Source organism: Oryctolagus cuniculus, chromosome 2 (genome assembly GCF_964237555.1).
Source record: "Oryctolagus cuniculus chromosome 2, mOryCun1.1, whole genome shotgun sequence".
NCBI lineage: Eukaryota > Metazoa > Chordata > Mammalia > Lagomorpha > Leporidae > Oryctolagus > Oryctolagus cuniculus.
The window spans coordinates 67,294,660-67,313,396 of record NC_091433.1 but is presented as its reverse complement, the minus strand read 5'-3'; the positions used below and the strand labels follow the sequence as shown (position 1 = coordinate 67,313,396).

The following is an 18,737-nucleotide window of genomic DNA, read 5'->3' as shown; positions in this document are numbered from 1 at the left end:
GCCACAGAAGAGAGCTAGATTGGAAGCAGAGCAGCCAGGACTCAAACCAGCACCCATATGGGATGTTGGCACTGCAGGCGGTAGCTTTACCCACTACACCACAGCACTGGCCCTGAAAATATTTTCTAACAACCTTTAATAATTGATTAAAGGAGTAAGCTATCCTTACTATAGACCATTAATGATTAGTTTCCATAAAGATTTCAGACCAATACTATTTAATTAATTAACTTTTTTTTCCCAAAGAAAATTTTTATTTAAGGAATATAAACTTCCTGCATTTCATAAGTACAACTTTAAGAATATAGTGCTTTTTCCCACCATACCCACTTTCCCATCCATTCCTAGTCCCATTCTCCACTAAGATCCATTTCCAATTAACTTTATACACAGAAGACCAACTCTATACTAAGTAAAGAGTTCAATAATTTGCACACACACACACACAAAACTTCCTCAACAGTAGAGACAAGGGCTGTTCAAAGTCATTGCATCTTGAAGTTAATTTCACTTTTTTTTTTTTTTAGAAACTTAATTAACTTTAAAGAAGCACCCAAGGATTATACATCTTTTGCGAGCACTTAGACATAACTAAAACTTATGAGACATAAGAATATTCTCCTCTTAATACACTAAAACAAAATAAATCTTTGAGAACAAGTTTTTTTCTTGAAAAAGAGATTTTATTTATTTGAAATACAGAGTTACAGAGAGAGGCAGAGCGAAGTGAGAGCGAGAAGTCTTCCATCCTAAGGTTCACTCCCCAGATGACTGCAACGGCCAGAGCTAAGCTGATCTGAAGCCAGGAGCCAGGAGCTTCTTCCAGGTCTCCCATGTGGGTGCAGGAGCCAAAGGACTTGGGCCATCTTCCACTGCTTTCCCAGGCCATCACAGAGAGCTGGATTAGAAGTAGAGTAGCCAGGACTTGAACCGGCGCCCATATGGGATGCCGGTGCTGGTGGCTGGGGCTTTAATCCACTGGGCCACAGTGCCGGCCCCAAGTTTTATTATTAACTTTCATAATACAATTTTTTGAGGATAGAGGTCCTGAAGAGGAAGTCAGTGCACAATGACGTTGTTAATTTTTTTAATGATTTTTTTTATTTGACAAGTAGAGTTACAGAGAGTGAGAGAGAGAAACAGAGAGAAAGGTCTTCCTTCCATTGGTTCACCCCCTAAATGGCCGCTACAGCCGGTGTGCTGCGCTGATCCAAAGCCAGGAGCCAGGTGTTTCTCCTGGTCTCCCATGCAGGTGCAGGGCCCAAGCACTTGTGCCATCCTCCACTGTCCTCCTGGGCCACAGCAGAGAGCTGGACTGGAAAAGGAGCAACTGGGACTAGAACCCTGTGCTTATATGGGATGCCGGCACCGCAGGCAGAGGATTAACCAAGTGAGCCACGGCACCGGCCCTCTTGTTAATTTAACAATTAACACTCTTATGTGTGACGTCAGTGATCACCCAAAGCTCTTAACATAAGCTGCAAAGGCTATGGAAGCCTTTTGAATCCACAAACTCCATCAGTCTTTAGACAAGGCCATAAGCAAAGTGGAAGTTCTCTCCTCCCTTCAGTTAAAAGTACCTCCCCCTTTGATGACCACTTCTTTCCACTGGGTTCTCACCCACTGAGGTCCTTCATGTGGGACTTTTTTTTTTTGCCAGAGTGTCTTGGCTTTCCACGCTTGAAATGCTCTCGTGGGCTTTTCAGCCAGACTAGAATGCCTTAAGAGCTGATTCTGACGTCAGAGTGCCACTTAAAGCAATTGTCATTCTATGAGTCTACTGTATGGACTGCTTCTGATGTTGGAGCATTCACTTTGTTTTAATTCTATCAATTATTATTCTTAGACATTTAATCCTATTTATATGATTACTTTAACACTTAATTTTATCCATATGATCACTTTAACACCTAAGATGGTATTTACACCACTCAGCTGAGGGGGATTTGGGGTCCCATGGCAAATTTTTAAACTGTACCCTTAAAGCGAGATACACAGCAGACTCATAGAATGGCAGATGTCCTAAACAGCACTCTGGCCTCAGAATCAGCCCTTAAGGCATGCGGATCCGGCTGAAAAGCCCATAAGAGTATTTCAGGCATGGAAAGCCAAGACACTCTCAAAAAAAAAAAAAAAACCCTAAATGAAAGATTTCCGCGAGTGAGATCCCAGTGGAAAGAACAGGTCTTCAAAGAAGGAGGTACCTGTCTCTGAAGGGAGGAGAGAACTTCCACTTTGACCATGGCCTTGTCTAAATATGATCAGAGTCGGTGAACTCAGGGGGCTTCCATAGCCTTGGCAACTCATGACAAGAGCCTAGGGTGATTACTGATTCCCTAAACAAGTGTCAATTTGTTAAGTCAACAACAGGAGTCACTGTGCACTTACTCCTCATGTAGGATCTCTGTCCTTAATGTGCTGTACATTGTGATTTAATGCTATAACTAGTACTCAAACAGTATTTTTCACTTTGTGTTTCTATGTGGGTGCAAACTGTTGAAATCTTTACTTAATATATGCTAAACTGATCTTCTGTATATAAAGAGAATTGAAAATGAATCTTGATGTGAATGGAAGGGGAGAGGGAGCGGGAAAGGGGAGGGTTGCGGGTGGGAGGGAAGTTATGGGGGGGAAGCCATTGTAATCCATAAGCTGTACTTTGGAAATTTATATTCATTAAATAAAAGTTAAAAAAATAAAACTAATGGGAGTATTAAAAATAAATAAATAAATAAATAAAATAAACTGTACCCTTGGAAGTAAGTCCATAAGAATGTATGCAGAACTACACAGCTTTACAAACTTCACATACCTCATAATTACAACTTTAGGAACATGGTGATTTTTCCTACTGTGCACATCTTCCAACCCCTCTTAACTATGTCTTTACTGTGTATAAATCCTACCAGTGGAGCATTTTGAATCACAAATTCTAACTGCACATGCTCCAAAGAGGTTTAAAGGAATTCTTATCAGCTTTGGCTAAGGAAGACAGATGAGCAATTCCAGCAGCAGAAGAAAGAGTGAGAGGATCTCTTCACACTTCAGTATGGAGTCTTGGGCTACACTCAATAATGTTTATTTTGGATTGGCCTTGAATCAAATAAATACATTCATATGCAAGCTGACCTTAAGGAAAAGGTCAGATATTTATTACTACTAATTTACAACCCCATTTACTTTCATTTTTTTATATTTATTTATTTATTTATTTGAAAGTCAGAGTTACACAGAGAAAGAAGGAAAAGGAGAGCGAGGTGGGGGTCTTCACTCCCCAACTGGCCACAATGGCTGGAGCTGTGCTGATCAGAAGCACAGAGCCAGGAGGTTCCTCCAGGTCTCCCATGTGGGTGCAGGGGCCCAAGGGCTTGGACCATCTCCTACTGCTTTCCCAGGCCATCGCAGAGAGTTAGATTGGAAGTGGACTTGAACTGGCACCCATTTGGGATGCCCGCACTATAGGCAGCAGCTTTACGCAGTATGCCACAGTTCCGGCTCCAACCCCATTTACTTTCATTTCATCCTCTCTGTTCTTTTCTTCAATTTCTCATTCTATCTTTCCATTATGGGGCTATTTGGGTGGTGCTAAAATAAGGCATAAGGCAGAAAATAACAGTTTTAGATCTTATGTTTTCATGTTAGGATGAAAACAATGCAAGATAAGAAGGCAACAGTGCAAATTTGTTCAGGCTTTGGAATTAGAGATACCTAGGTTTGAAACCTGAGTATGCTACTTCCCAGTCCCATGAGCCTTATGTCATTCCACTACTCCAAACCTCAGGTTCTTCATCTGTAAAATGGTAATATCATCTATGTTCTTGTGATATTTAAAGTAACTGTTGTAAATCACAACAGACAACAACAAAAACTAATCAGGAAGAGCTGGAACCATGATGTTAGCTAAAAAAGAAGGCACTAGTAAGTGCCTAAAACCAAATAACTAAGAGGTCACTTTCTAGTTAACAGACACAGATATAAAGATTAACAGTCGATTTTAACTAGGATCAAAAGAAAGATTACAGGGCTAGGTGTTATGGCATAGTGGCTAAAGCTGCCACCTGCAACACCTGCATCCCATATGGTGCTGGTTTGAGTTCTGGCTGCTCCACTTCCAATCCAGCTCCTTGCTAATGGCCTGGGAAAAGCAGCAGAAGATGGCGCAAGTGCTTGGGTCCCTGCCACTCATGTGGAAGACCCAGAAGAAGCTCCAATCTCCTGGCTTTGGCCTGGCCCAGCCTCAGCCATTGCACCACCTGAGGAGTGAACAAACGGATCAAAGATTTCTCTCTCTCTCTCCCTTTCTCACTGTAACTCTAATTTTCAAATAAATAAATAAATATTTTTTAAAAAAGAAAGATTACAAAGGGTACAAGAAAATTTTGAGTATTGAATATGGTTACTATCTTAATCATGGTGATATGTCAAGAGTATATTCATATATCAAAACTTATCAAATTGTGCACTTTAAATCTGCACAGTTTACTGCATGTCTTTATAAATTAATAAAGCTGTTTAAAAAACAAATATCCACCAAGCCTTAAAAACAGTATTATAAATGAATTAAATATGCAATTTTTATACTAAGGACCCACCATCAGGAGAACACATAGTGAAGTTACTTTTTATTTATAGAATGCTGGATTAGATTTAATACTATTTTGTAAGGGCTTTTTTAAAAATATATTTATTTATTTATTTTAAAGGCAGAGTTACAGAGAGAGAGGAAGAGAGGGAAAGACGGAGAAAGAGGGAGAGAGAAAGAGAGGGAGAAACTTTCATCTGCTGGTTCACTCCCCAGATGGCTGCAATGGCTGGATCTGAAGCCAGGAACTCCATTTGGATCTCCCACATGGGTGCAAGGGCTCAAGCACTCGGGCAATCTTCCTCTACTTTCCCAGGCACCTAGCAGGGAGCTGGATTGGAAGTGGAGCGGCTGAGTCTTGAACCAGCATTTATGTGGAATGCTGGGGTCACAGGAGGCAGCTTAACATCCTGTACCATAAAGCTGGTCCCTTATAAGTATTCTTTGTTAGGGATATAATGGATATTAGTCTGTCATTTTCTTACATTTTTCTCTGGTTTGGTATCAGAATTATGTTAATCTCCTATGGTGAGTTGAAGAGTTCCCTTCTCCATTTTTTCAAAGGGTTAAGAATGTTACTATTCTTTCCTTAAATTTTTAATGGAATTCCCTAGTGAAATTATTTGAGCCTGGAGTTTTCAGTATGGGAAGGTTTTAAATTATGAATTTTAAAAGATTTCTTTATTTATTTGAAAATCAGAGAGAGAGAGAGAGAGAGAGAGAGAGAGAGAGAGAGAGAGAAACTTCCATTCTGCTGGTTCACTCTCCAAATGGCTGCAATGACCTGGTGTGGGCAAGACTGAAGCCAGGAGCCAGGAGCTCTAGCCTAGTCTCCTTCATACGTGCCAGGGGCCTGAATACTTAGGGCATCTTTGGTTGGCTTCCCAGATGCATTAGCAGGAAGCTGAATCAGAAGCAAGGTACCCAGAACTCAAACTATCACTTCAAAAAGCAGTACCGGGGCCCGCACTGTGGCGTAGCAGGTAAAGCCACCACCTGAAGTTCAGTCATCCCATGAGGGTGCACTTGGAGTCCCAGCTGCTCCAATTCTGATCCAGCTCTCTGCTATGGCCTGGGAAAGCAATGGAAGATGGCCCAAGTCCTTGGGTTCCTGCACCCACATGGGAGACATGGAAGATGCTCCAATCTTTAAAAAAAGATTTATTTAAAAATCAAAAAAATAATAATAAGCAGTACTTGCATGCAAGTCATGGCTTAACCCACTTGCCATATGGTCCCTGAATTTTTTAAAATATATCTAGAGCTATTCCAATATTCTATATCCTTTTGAATCAGTTTTGGCAATTTGTTTCTCAAAGAATTTATATATTTCATTTAAATTGTCAAATTTATTGGCTTAAAGTCATTCATAATATTCTCTTGTTATCCTTTTAATGCTGGTAGCACTTTGAGTGATATCCCATCTCTCTCATTCCTAAAACTGGCAATTTATATCTTCTCTCCTTTTTTTCTAATTAATGTAGTTTTAACTTGTAGCTTCTAAAGGTGGAAGCTTAGATTGCTGAATTTACATCTTTCTTCTTTTCTAATATAAGCACAAAAAGTACATATTTCCTTTTAACTGCATCCTACAAATATTATATATTTTCATTTTCAATCCATTCAGAAGTTCCTTTATGATTTCTTCTTTGCTAAAAGCATGTTTAGACATGTTGTGGGGCTGGCGTTATAGCACCTGTGACACTGGCATCCATATGGGCATTGGTTTATGTACTGGCTGCTCAACTTCCAATCCAGCTCCCTGCTGGTGGCCTAGGAAGGGCAATGGAAAATGGCCCAGATGTTTGGGTCCCTGTCACCCAGGTCAACACCTAGGTGAAGCTCCTGGTCCAGGCTCTGGCCTGGCTCAGCCCTTGTCATTGCAGCCATTTGGGGAGTGGCCAGTAAATTAGTTATATATGTTTTTCTCCTTTGACTTTTACAAATTTTTGCTTTATCTATTTTAAAGCTCTCTTATTGACTGCATGTAATTTAGGGTTATGTCTTTTTGATGAATTGACCCCTTTTATCATAATGCAATGATCTTCATATCTGGTTATATTCCTTGTTCTGAAGTCTACTCTGACATCATTATTACCTATAGCAGATTTCTAATGCTTAGTTTTGCATGGCATGTCTTTTTCCCCTCTTAATGTTTAATCTATTTGTGCCTTTATGTATAGTTTCTTATAAGCAACTTTAATTAAATTTTGACTTTTTAAAAATTCACTCTGGGGGCTGGAGCCGTGGCTCACTTGGTTAATCCTCTGCCTGCGGCGCCAGCATCCCATATGGGCTACAGGTTCTAGTCCCGGTTGCTCCTCTTCCAGCTGGGCTCTCTGCTGTGGCCTGGGAGGGCAGTGGAAGATGGCCCAGGTGCTTGGGCCCTGCACCCCATGGGAGACCAGAAAGAAGCACCTGGCTCCTGGCTTCGGATCGGCACAGCACGCCGGCCATAGTGGCCATTTGGGGAGTGAACCAGTGGAAGGAAGACCTTTCTCTCTCTCTCACTCTCTCTCTCTCTCTCTGTAGCTCTACCTGTCAAATAATAAAAAAAAAAGAATAATTTGAAAAAAAATTCACTCTGACAATCTCACTGTTCTAATTGGAGATTTTATCTAATTTGGAAATCTAAGTTCTGAAATAAATTTGGTGGTAATTCTTCTGGTTCAGATGTGAGGCCACAGCAAAAGTATTCTACTACCTACAAAGATATCAGAATTACCCCAAATTAATCGAAGTCTTACCTTTAGAATAGGAAATCCCATAAATTTGTAAGATTATCTGAGCCTTCTACCTTGGAAAACTAGCAGAAATGGTTTTACTCTGAAGATAACTTACTGGAATAGGAATGGGTTTCTTTCCTTAATGTCTAGGAAAAACCAACCAAAAAAAGGCAGCTGGCACTTCTAGTAGACACTGCCAGATAAATGTACCCAATTCTCCTAAAATATGCTTCCTTGACCTTTCTTGAGGTTTTCTTGTACCATAACATCTAGAAGTGTATCATCTTTCCTTGACTATGCAGCAAAACGTTAAATACCTTTACTAGGTATATATCTCATCTCTACTAGAGCACTTCTTTTTCTTCCTTTTCTGTCTCTCTCTCTCACTGTCCACTCTGCCTGTCAAAAATAAAAAAAAATAAAAATAAAAAAATTATTTATTTGAAAATCAGAGTCTCAGAGGAGAGGTAGAGACAGAGGCAGAGGCCAAGAGAGAGAGAAGTCTTCCATCTGCTGCTTTACTCCCCAAATGGCTGCAATGGCTGAGCTGGGATGATCCAAAGCCAGGAGGCAGGAGCTTCCTCTGGGTCTCCACGTGGGTGCAAGGGCTCAAGGACTTGGGCCATCTTCCACTGCTTTCCCAGGTGCATTAGCAGGGAGCTGGATCAGAAGTGGAGCAGCTGGGACTGGAACCGGTGCCCATAAGGGACGCCAGAGCTGCAGGCAGAGGCTTCACCTACTAACCCACAGCGCTGGCCCCACACATTTTTATTTTATAATTATATGGGGCTCTTTGAAAGTGAGGATTCTATCTTATTCATCTTATATTCTATTATCTAGCACTATAGTGTGATACTGCAAAATTCTGTGCAGGCCCTCAATAAATGTTTGTTCAATGAATGGAGGAATGAACAAATGAACAGGACTTAAGACAAAGACTTCATCTATGATAAATGTGGCTTGAAATTTATTTAGGAGGGGTGGGTGCTTGGCTCAGCAATAAAAAGATGCCACTTGTGACACAGACATCTCATATCACAGTGTGGTTTCAGTCCTGGCTCCACTTCCCATTCAACTTCCTACTATCGCCCATCCTGGGAGGCAGTAGTTGGGTCCTTGTCACTCACATGGGAGACCCAGATGGGGTTCTAGGTTCCTGGATTTGGTTTGGCCCAGCCCTGGCTGCTGTAAACACTTGTGCAGTGAACCAATAGATTAAAGATCACTTTATCTCTCTGTTTCAGTATCTGCACCTTTCAAGTGAAAAATTGAAAATAAAGACATAAACTTTTTTAAAGAAATTTATTTTAGAGGCTAAAAGCTGAGGGAGAAGAAGAGGAGCAATATTCAACTTGCCAAATCTATTCTTTCTCTGAGAGTCACCAAAAGGTAGAAGCTTTCATTTTGTTCCACAAAGCCAAAAATTCCAGAAAGGTACATATGCTTATAGTGAAACAAACAGCTCTCCAGTGGTTAGGAGATTCCTGTATAAAACAAGAGTTCCGTGGGGCTGTATCTGTGCTATTTGGGTAAGATGCTACACAACTATGGCTTGTTCCAGAGTTGGCCCAAAGATAGGACTAAAACCTTCCTGAAGAGGCTCTGATGACAACCAGGTCAGAAACAAGTGAAAAGACACACACCCATCTCTGGAAAGGGGAGGCAAGGGAAAGTCACAGGTAAGCATCTGAGCTCAAACTGAGAACTGAACAGGAAATGATTAAGATACCAGAAATCAGAATGGATGAGGTTAGAGGTTATGGCCAGGACTAAGTAACACTGATGTTGGCTTCTTTGTGGTTAAATGGCATCTTACAAGAGAGAAGTCTGGCTTGTGTCTTGAAGTCTTATTCCTAGTTGGTCCAGGCATGCTCCCAAGGGAGTGCATGATGACAGTTTCCTTCAACACTAGTTTGCTCCAGGTCTTGGAAGACAAGCCAGGACTTAACGTTAGCACAGGTACTACAGGAGTAGTGGAGCAATTACTTATACTCTATCATTTAAGAATCTGGTATCAACAGACAGTTCAAAGTTTTGTTGTGCAAAAACAGTCATATATCTGTGTGTGTATATTATATGTGTGTGTATTACATATATATATATATGATTTAATGAAAAAACATTCAGATTTGTAAAATTGACCAGATAGAGGTTTTTGTATAGCTCTGCCTCTTCCTATCTATGTGGCCATGGACAGGTTATTTAAATCTACTATTTTATCACCTGAAAAGTGAGGATAGCAAGTAATAGAATAATTTATAAGATGCCTTCCACTTCAGAGGTGGTGATTTCTATCCAATTAAGAATGGATGACTTCATTAGGCCCTTACAAAAGGGGGATGGAATAACACATACATACACACACACACACACACACACACACACACATTCCCCATGCCTACCTATCATACCTACTGCCATTCACAGAAGTCAAGGACACCAAGCAAAAAAAAAATATATATATATATGTGTATACAAACACATATATATATTTACAAACAAATATATTTTTGCACATACACATACACACTTAACCCTTAAGCAGAAAAGCTCCAACATGCAAGTTCATAGTTATAAAACATATGCCTTAAGTCAAATATTAAAAAAGTTAAAAAACTGTATGTGGTTCTGTCAGTATTTATAATAAACTTGATAAGGCTGAAACAAGAAATACAAAGTTGGGGCTGGTGGTGTGGCATAGCAGGTTAGGCCTCCATCTGCGACACTGGCATCCCATATAGGCACTGGTTCGAGACCCTGCTGCTTCACTTCTGACCTAGCTCCCTGCTGATGATCCTGGGAGAGCAGCGGAGGGTGGCCCAAGTACTTGAGCCCCTGTACCCACATAGGAGACATGGATGGGGCTCTTGGCTCCTGGCTTTGGCCTGGTCTGGCCCTGGCCATTGCGGCCATTTGGGAAGTGGACCAGCAGATGGAAGATATCTCTCTCTTTCTCCCTCCCTCTTTCTAACTCTATCTTTCAAATGAATAAAAAATAAATCCTTTTTTAAAAAAAGAAGAAGTACCAAGTTCTACCTTCTGGTTTGGAGGCCCTTCACCCTCATCCAATGTCCCATCCTCTTGCTGGTCATAGGCAGGACCTCCCAGGATTCTGATTCTCTTCTCGCATTGCTTCTTTGCCACAGTCAGCTGGTTAATATACCTTTTCATATTCCTGGCCCTCAGGAGATCAGCTTTCATTGCAGCAGTCTCTTTACCTTGAATAGGAGTGATGAACAGTGCCCAGTCAGAAGACAAGGTACAAAAGAGGGAATTCGACAACTCTGAACCAGATCAGTGTCTGATGTACTACATGTTGAACAACAGTGGATTATAAACAAAATAACAAACAGAATTCATGCTAAATACATATGTACTCCTAAATACAAATATCAGCAATTTCTAAATATTATTTCTGAATATCATCAGCAAAACTTACACAAGTGTAAAACACATTTCCATAAATCTCTGTACACACACACTCACAAATTAATGTGGCTGTGGATGTGTACTAACAGAAGTATATCATTCTGTGTGTGTGTGTGTGTGTGTGTATGCATACTTATTTACAAGATGCATTGAGTGCTCACTATGCATGAGGAACTGCTAGGCTTTTGAGATTCAGAACCAATTATCTGTTCTCACAGAACTTCTTGGTCTAGCAAGTAAGAAATCCAAAGAGTAAGGACAATTTGAAGTGTAAAATGGGCTACAAAACAAAATGAGCAAGCACCACTGAACTATTTAACAGGAGATTCAAAGCAGAATTCCTTGAGGAAAATACACTCAAACAAAAGTGAATAATGAGTACAGTACAGCAAACAGCAAGAATAGCAGGTGTGAAAGTGCGAATGCTGAGACAGGAAAGGAAACAGAGCCGTTTAGCAGATGCAGAAGGAGGCAGAAGATCCAATATGAATCCGAAGCAGGCAGGATCCAGAAGATGCAGAGCTTTAAGCCAGAGAAAGAATTCTAGTCTTTAGCCCAAGAGTACTGAGATGCTTTTAATAAAGGGATGTAAGCAGGAGTACGACAAATGTATAAACTATAATTATATAGATATTTGAAAAGATTACATAGGAAGAAGGATAAAAAAAATAGACTGGAAAGCAAAAGACTGCTAGTAGGAAAACCACTTGGGAAATGATCACAATAAAACTGAGGAGGGAGAATGGGGACTAACCAAGGGTGATGGCAATAGGGAGAACAGGAAGATCTGAGAACGACAGGCTCAATGACTGGACAGGGTGAAGGACAGGCTACCCAGGAAGAAAAAGAAAAAAAAGAGAGAGAGTGAGAGGGAGAGATGGCACATGGCTCCCAAGTTTCAGCCATGGAAGTAATAAGGCCAAATACAGAATCAGAGAATACTGGATAAAAACAAGTTCATGGAAGACCTTCACCTTTGGAAAATGTCACAGATATATCTTCCAAAGCGGTCTGCAATACCTTCCACCTCACACACTCTTTTTACAGTGTCACTCTGACAATTTTTGCTCTGAAAATTAGGATATGTGCTTCCTTTTCTTGAATCTGGGTGGGCTTATGATTAAGAAGTGATGCTATGACTTCCAAGGCTAGATCGGTAAGGTCCTAAAGTCCATGGTCTTGGAGCTTTGAGCCACTTGCCCTATCACTTCCACCCTTTGGCAAAGCCTAAACAATCAGTCAAGGGAAAGATTTGTATGGGAAGGAAATGAGGCTCCCCAATCTACAGCCCTGGCTGAGATCTTGGCTCAAGGTGAGTTTGTCATTTGGAAAGTGTATCATTCTGCCCCAGTCCAGCCACTTGAATTGATACTCTATGAAGCAGAATCATTTCTCCCAAACTGCAGATATATAATCCAAATAAGTGACTGCCGAGATACTGTGTTTTAGGATGTTTTACATAGCAGAAGATACCAGAACAGGCAAAAATGAATCTGAGGGTTTTTAGCTGAGTGGAGACATAATGTCTGGAGTTCAGAAATGTTCAGCTCTGGGATGGTAACTAGCATCATGTGACTGGGTAAGACAACTCAGAAATAAACAAAAAGATTCCAGGACATAATCTAAATATACCCTACATTAAATAAGGGGCAGGGGAAGGAAGAGGCAGGCATGTTATTTATTTACACAATGCTGTACCTCCAGCACCTACAATAGTACTGGCAACACAAAAGAACTCTAAATATTTGCTGACTAGGTTAATGAACTTTGTCAAATGTTACTGAGAGGTCAATAACAATATGTATACTTAATTTTAAAAGATGACAAAGCATTGAAAAATATCTTGTGAAGAGTGGGTTGGCTTTGCATATACAATTTTTTTTTTTTTTTTTTTTTGGACAGGCAGAGTGGATAGTGAGAGAGACAGAGAGAAAGGTCTTCCTTTTGCCGTTGGTTCACCCTCCAATGGCCGCTGCGGCTGGCGTGCTCCAGCCAGCGCACCGCGCTGATCCCAAGGCAGGAGCCAGGAATTTATCCTGGTCTCCCATGGGGTGCAGGGCCCAAGCACTTGGGCCATCCTCCACTGCACTCCCGGGCCACAGCAGAGAGCTGGCCTGGAAGAGGGGCAACCGGGACAGAATCCGGCGCCCCGACCAGGACTAGAACCCAGTATGCCGGTGCTGCTAGGTGGAGGATTAGCCTATTGAGCCGCGGCGCCTGTCAGCATATACAACTTAAAAGCAGGCTAGGGGAAGTAGAGGCATTTATTTTTTAAAGACAGAATTGAGTTGGCTTTGATGCTGATGAAAATAAACCAGTTAAAAATTAAGAGAGATGGTAGATAGCAAATGGAATCCAGAATACAAGATGAAGAGATTAGGTCTGGAAAAAGCCCGTGCTGTTCACTGTAGTAACACGGAAGGCAGAACAGACAGATGTAGACAAAGGAAGTTTGGAAACATGGCAGGAGGCTGGGGTATTTCCTTCTTATTGATTCTGTTTTTCCCAAGTAAGTGAGGTTATCTGCACAGAATGAAGTGGGTAAAAGGGTGTATATCAGAGGCCTGAGAAAAGCTGTGGAAATACGAAATCTGTGGGATGCAGAAGAGCAAATTCACTTCAGATACTTGGTAAGATTGTTAAGACAATGTTCAGGGTCTAGGTTGAACACTCAATATAAATATTCCTTCTTAGGTATGGTACTCATGTATTTAGGCAGCTCATATCACATTCTCTGGAGGTAAATCCTTATAGACCAGGCTTAGATTCAGAACTGCCAATAACAAGAAGAGGGTCTATGTTTTGTTTCTTGGTGCTAAGCCATGCTTCCACACATCCCAGCTGGAAACCTCCCAGTCCCTAGGGTGACCATTTACCCTCTCGAGTCCCACTTAGTCAATATGTGCAAATGCATAAAAGAATCTAGATAAGATGAGAAAATTAATTTTAAATTAATTTTAAAAACCTAGACACAACACCATGCACTGTCAAGGGTAGCTTTTTTAGTACTTAACACAAAACATCAGAGGTAGACATCAGGTCAGTAGAGGACCTTGTTCCAGAGACTCTGTCAGATATTATAGGATGTTTTTCCATATGTGTGCTAAGGAAATGTTTGCATTTGACTTTGAACCTGTCCTATTCATGGCTATTAGAGAGACCCTGATCAAAGAACTCACTAATTCAGCACTTATCTTAACAAGAAAAAACAATATTTCACTTTTTTTTTCACCTTTGTAGATGCATAAAGGTAAATGGATTTGGCCCTAAATTTAGTCTACTGCAAACTAAGGTGCTTTGTAGGTGTACCTAAAGAAGAGCTCATTTTTAAGAAAAATTTTTAATTTTTAAACATACATCCTTAAACCCTAAATTTTGTGCATAACATTTAAATAACCCTAAAAATCAGGGACAAAAGTTATCTTTTATGAATCAAACTTAGACCTTAATTTAAATTTTGTGTTGAAATATGCTAATAAGGAGAGACAGACAGCTATAAGAGGAAACCAAAACACATTTATCAACCACTATATTCTTTGTCCCTCAAGAAAGCTTAAAAGCCTTTCTAAAAAGGACAAAAAAAAAAAAAAAAATAGAAGAAAATTCCAAAGAAAAAGAAGAAAGACAGAGAATAAACCTTCCCCTAAAACCCAGCTGCAAGGCTGAGAAGAATATTCTCGTGTTCTGCTTGAATGTGGCCTGCTCACGTGAATGCATTCTGTTTGTTAAAGGGCAATACAATGCCATTGTCTGATCACAAAGCTTGCTGCTAACAAATGCAACAGCAGCTTGTTGCTTAGACAATTCTGTTTATCTTTTCCTTAGAAAAGGAATGCCACATTTAGAGCTGAATGACTAACATGAACTTCGTGCAGCCCAACCTTATGGTGTGCAAAAATCCTTGTAAACCCAGTGATGCAGAAGAGTAAGTTTCTTTGTGGCCTTAAAACCCATTCATCCAAGCAATATTCGCATCAAGAAAAGTCTAGGCCAGAGAGTGTGTAACAACTCAAGCCTGACCCATGTGGCGGTTAGTCTGCAGGTACCAAGGCACTGCATTGTTAAAAACTCCGTTAGTCACACAACATTTGATCTAGCTTTAAAAAGAAGGCCAAGATGATAAACCGTGGCCAGTGACACACTAGATGGCAGTGGCCCTTCAGACTCTCAAAGAATGGATGCACAAGTGATGTAATATTCTAAAGCAATTAATTCTAAATATCCACTGCTTTTTTTCTCCTACAGAGTCCAGATTGTACTTAGATCAGAGCAAAAGGAAATGGGCTAATTTGTTGAAAAAGACACTTAGATTGGACATTAGGTAACCCTTCTGGCTATAAAAACATCACAACAGATTTACTAACATCATGGAAATGCTTTTTGCTATAAATCTTCTACCCATGATAGAGTTCATCTTCAAGCAAGTGAATTGCTTGCCATAGAACAAAAATGCCAGCAAGTAACTGTTGAGTGCTATTTCCAATGAGGCAACAGAGAGTGAAGTAACACAGTGCAAACTAAAGACTCCAGAAACAGCACAACTGGAATAAAATGGCACCACTGTATTTCTTAGGCAGTACAAAATGTCAACAGTAGAATATTTTTCTTCTCTCATAGCATGCTGTCACATTCCAAGGCATATACTAAGAGCGGCATCATCAGGAGGTGGTCTGAGGAATTCAATGGATAACATGGAGTATGTTTTCTCAATCTCAGCATTACTGACATCTGGTCTGGGTAATTCTTTGAGAGGAGATGGCTTATCCTGTATATGATGGGCTATTTAGTAGCATCCCTGGCCTCTACCACTAGATGCCAGTAGTACCCCTTCCCACACAGGTGACAACCAAAAATCCCTCCACACACTGTCAAACTTTACTGAAGGGCAAAAGCTCCCCCAACTTGGTGCCCCTGGGAAATACTGATACAGACGCATGACTTCTGTGAGGAGGAGAAGGACAAGGCTGTACACTCCCTCTTTTCTCCAACTCCTCAGAATGGGTTCTCCTCTCCAGACTCTCCCCAGAATGCCACAGGTCTTCTCAAGATCCCCTGGGCAATGGAGGTGAAGGAGTAGAGACTTAACTGTGCTAGAAAATGCTCGACCTCCACTCCTCAACCTGCAAGCATATGAACAGACTAATCAGTCTTTGGATCTTCCTTGTACATTTAAAGACAAGTCCTACCAAATCCTCTTGATAGGAGGATTCAAGAAACAGGTATGCATTTACTTAGTGATTAGGCAAGATTCAAAATGAGAAATGGTGCTTGACTTCTTAATGTGAAGCTGGCAGCAATTCTCGGTAGTAACTAATCATTACAGACTTCTTCAAGATTACCTGAAAATCACCTCAGAAGCTGCCTAGGAACTCAAAAAAAATATTTACTTTACTTTCCAACTTGAGGCTGGTATGTTCTTGCGTAAAAAGAACAAATGGGATTCTCTTATCACACCAAACGCCTGAAATTTCAGTCTAAAGTATCACTCCACTTAAGTGGAAAGTATATTCAAAAAATAAGCAGAAATCACAGCAGGAATTGGTAGTTGAACCACTCACTTTATAAAGGGGAACACTAAAGAGATTTTACAGGGCTTATATAGCCTAGTCAGGATGTGTCTACAGCTTTCCCTTTAGTTCCTTCAGTGTCTCAAGTGCTGGAACTTCTAGCTCTTTCCTTTGTTTAAGGTCTTCCTTCATTCTTGCAGCATATGCTTAAATATGATATCAATTAAATCCACATGTTACATTTTTTTGTTGTAAGCAGAATCCTGCCCCCAAATTAATACAGTGAGTTGGGAAGATTTGAGATACACACTTAGGATATAAATTTAACCCATAAAATTTCTAAGTTTTGAGCATGATTCTCAAACATCTACCCGTGTGAATGTGTAACAGGAGAAGAGTCCAGGACCAGGAATTAGAAGTCTGGGATTTAAGTTCCAGATGTGTGTGTGATGAACCAATCCTATTCAAACTGGGTAAACTGTTTAATGTCTCTGGATTTGAACTTAATCTGTATAGAATGCAGGTGTTAGAAAATATGATGACTAAAGTATTCTTGGGAGAGAGAGTAAGAACAGAGGTGGCTATACAATCATGAGCCTATAATGAGTGAAATCGAAGTGCTGAGCTCTAAGTCCTTCGTGGCAGAGAAGGGATGGGAGTAGACAGTGATGTTGGGAAACAGACAGCAGGCACTGGAGGCTATAATACTCACAGCATGAGGGCAGGACAGGAAGAAATTGACAAGAGCCCCTGCACCAACTTCAGAGAAACAGCCTGAGGTCCTGTCTTAGCCAGTTCAGCCTGATGTAACAAAATAACCACAAACTGGGTAGCTTATAAGCAACAGAAATTTATTTCTCAAAGTGCTGGAGGTTGGGAAGGGTAGGGCAGCCTCCCTGACCTCTTGTATTAAGGCGCTAACTCCACTGATGCAGTGGACCTAGTCATCACCTTGTGATTAGGTTTCAACATATGAATTTTAGGAGACACACATATTCAAACCATGGCAGGTCTGCTCTTAGATTGGGTCATTCACAAATTAGGTACTATTTGCATTACTTTACACAATGCTAGAAAAACATACTACATCAAAGCATTAGAAAGGACCCTGGGAAGTCCACTAGAGTCCACAGGTTAGATCCCTTCTTTCAGGCAGGGTACCTTTTAAATTCTAGATTGGACAAAGAAGGTATTACCATGGTAAATTAGCACTGTTCAACTCACAGTGCCAACTCATATAATACTGTTAAGAAATAATGCCCGGGGCCAGCGTTGTGGCCCAGCAGGTTAAGCTGCTGCCTGTGATGCTGGCATTCCATATGAGTGCCAGTTTGAGTTCTGGCTGCTCCGCTTCCCATCTAGTTCCTTGCTAATGTGCCTGGGAAAAAAAAAAAAAAAAAAAAAAAAAAAAAAAACAGAAAATGGCCAGAGTGCTTGGGCTCCTGCTGCCCACCTGGGAGACCTGGATGGAGTTCCAGGCTCCTGGCTTCATCCTGGCCCAGCCTTGTGTGGGCCATTGTGGCCATTTGGAGGTTGAACCAGTGGATTAAAGTTTTATCTCTCTCTCTCTCTCTCTCTCTCTCTAACTCTACCTTTCAAATAAATGAATCTTTTTTTAAATAAATAATTCCTAATGAAAATCATGATTCTTATGAGCAAGGAACAGTGCAGTGATTGTGTGTTTATGTGTGCATTCAAAGTGTTTTCAGAAGTCATGGAAAATGAAATTAAAGTGCTCGCTTCGGCAGCACATATAGTAAAATTGGAAAATGAAATTAAAACCTATTTTTCAGTTTCTATTAACTTTTGGAAGACTCCTTACATACACATATTGGATATATTCTGTAGTTCTACAATTCTACTTAATATATTCAATTCCAAAACTGTTTGGTTACAATCTGAAAAAAAAAATTTAGTTATATGTGGATAAGATGTACATTTTAACCAAATGAATAAAAAGACAAAGTCTCTACACTGTTATCATTCCAAGTCCATGTACTATTTATATATAGCAGTTTCCTGCACACTCAAATTAATTTCATGTCCTCTGCTGTAACCAGCTGCATGAATGTTACCCTCAAACCACTTTAACTGCTGTTGACATTTTAGGATTTAGAACAGTAGTGACTAAAGCTTTAGAGGGTGCTGATGTACTCAGCTTATATAGGTCAAACTGCAGGGGAAATTCTGCATAGATCCCATGACTTCTAGAATTCCTATACTTGGTCAGCTTATTTTAACATTTCTCAACTACTCTGGCTGTTCTGTGTAGTTGCAAATAAAAAGCTAAAGAACTGGGGACTAAAATGCAAATGTCAATATTTCACTGTCTCTGTATCAACTACAGTAGCCTTTTTTTTTTTTTTTTTTTTGACAGGCAGAGTTAGACAGTGAGAGAGAGAGACAGAGAGAAAGGTCTTCCTTTGCCATTGGTTCACCCCCCCAAATGGCCGCTACAGCCAGCACACTGTGCCGATCCAAAGCCAGGAGCCA

At 40.5% G+C, this 18,737-nt stretch overlaps 1 protein-coding gene across 3 annotated transcripts in view; it reads right to left on the bottom strand.

The window, feature by feature from the left end:
* Nucleotides 1-18,737, bottom strand: part of SNX25 (sorting nexin 25) — a 152,294-nt gene that overhangs the window by 33,400 nt on the left and 100,157 nt on the right. For all 3 annotated transcript variants that reach the window (XR_011386313.1, XM_051833125.2, XM_051833140.2), the window contains exon 7: nt 10,345-10,526. Coding sequence is in view for 2 of the 3 variants with exons in the window: in XM_051833125.2 (XP_051689085.1) it covers nt 10,345-10,526 (182 nt within the window). In the remaining variant the exon portion in view is untranslated. The remainder of the gene's footprint in view (nt 1-10,344; nt 10,527-18,737) is intronic.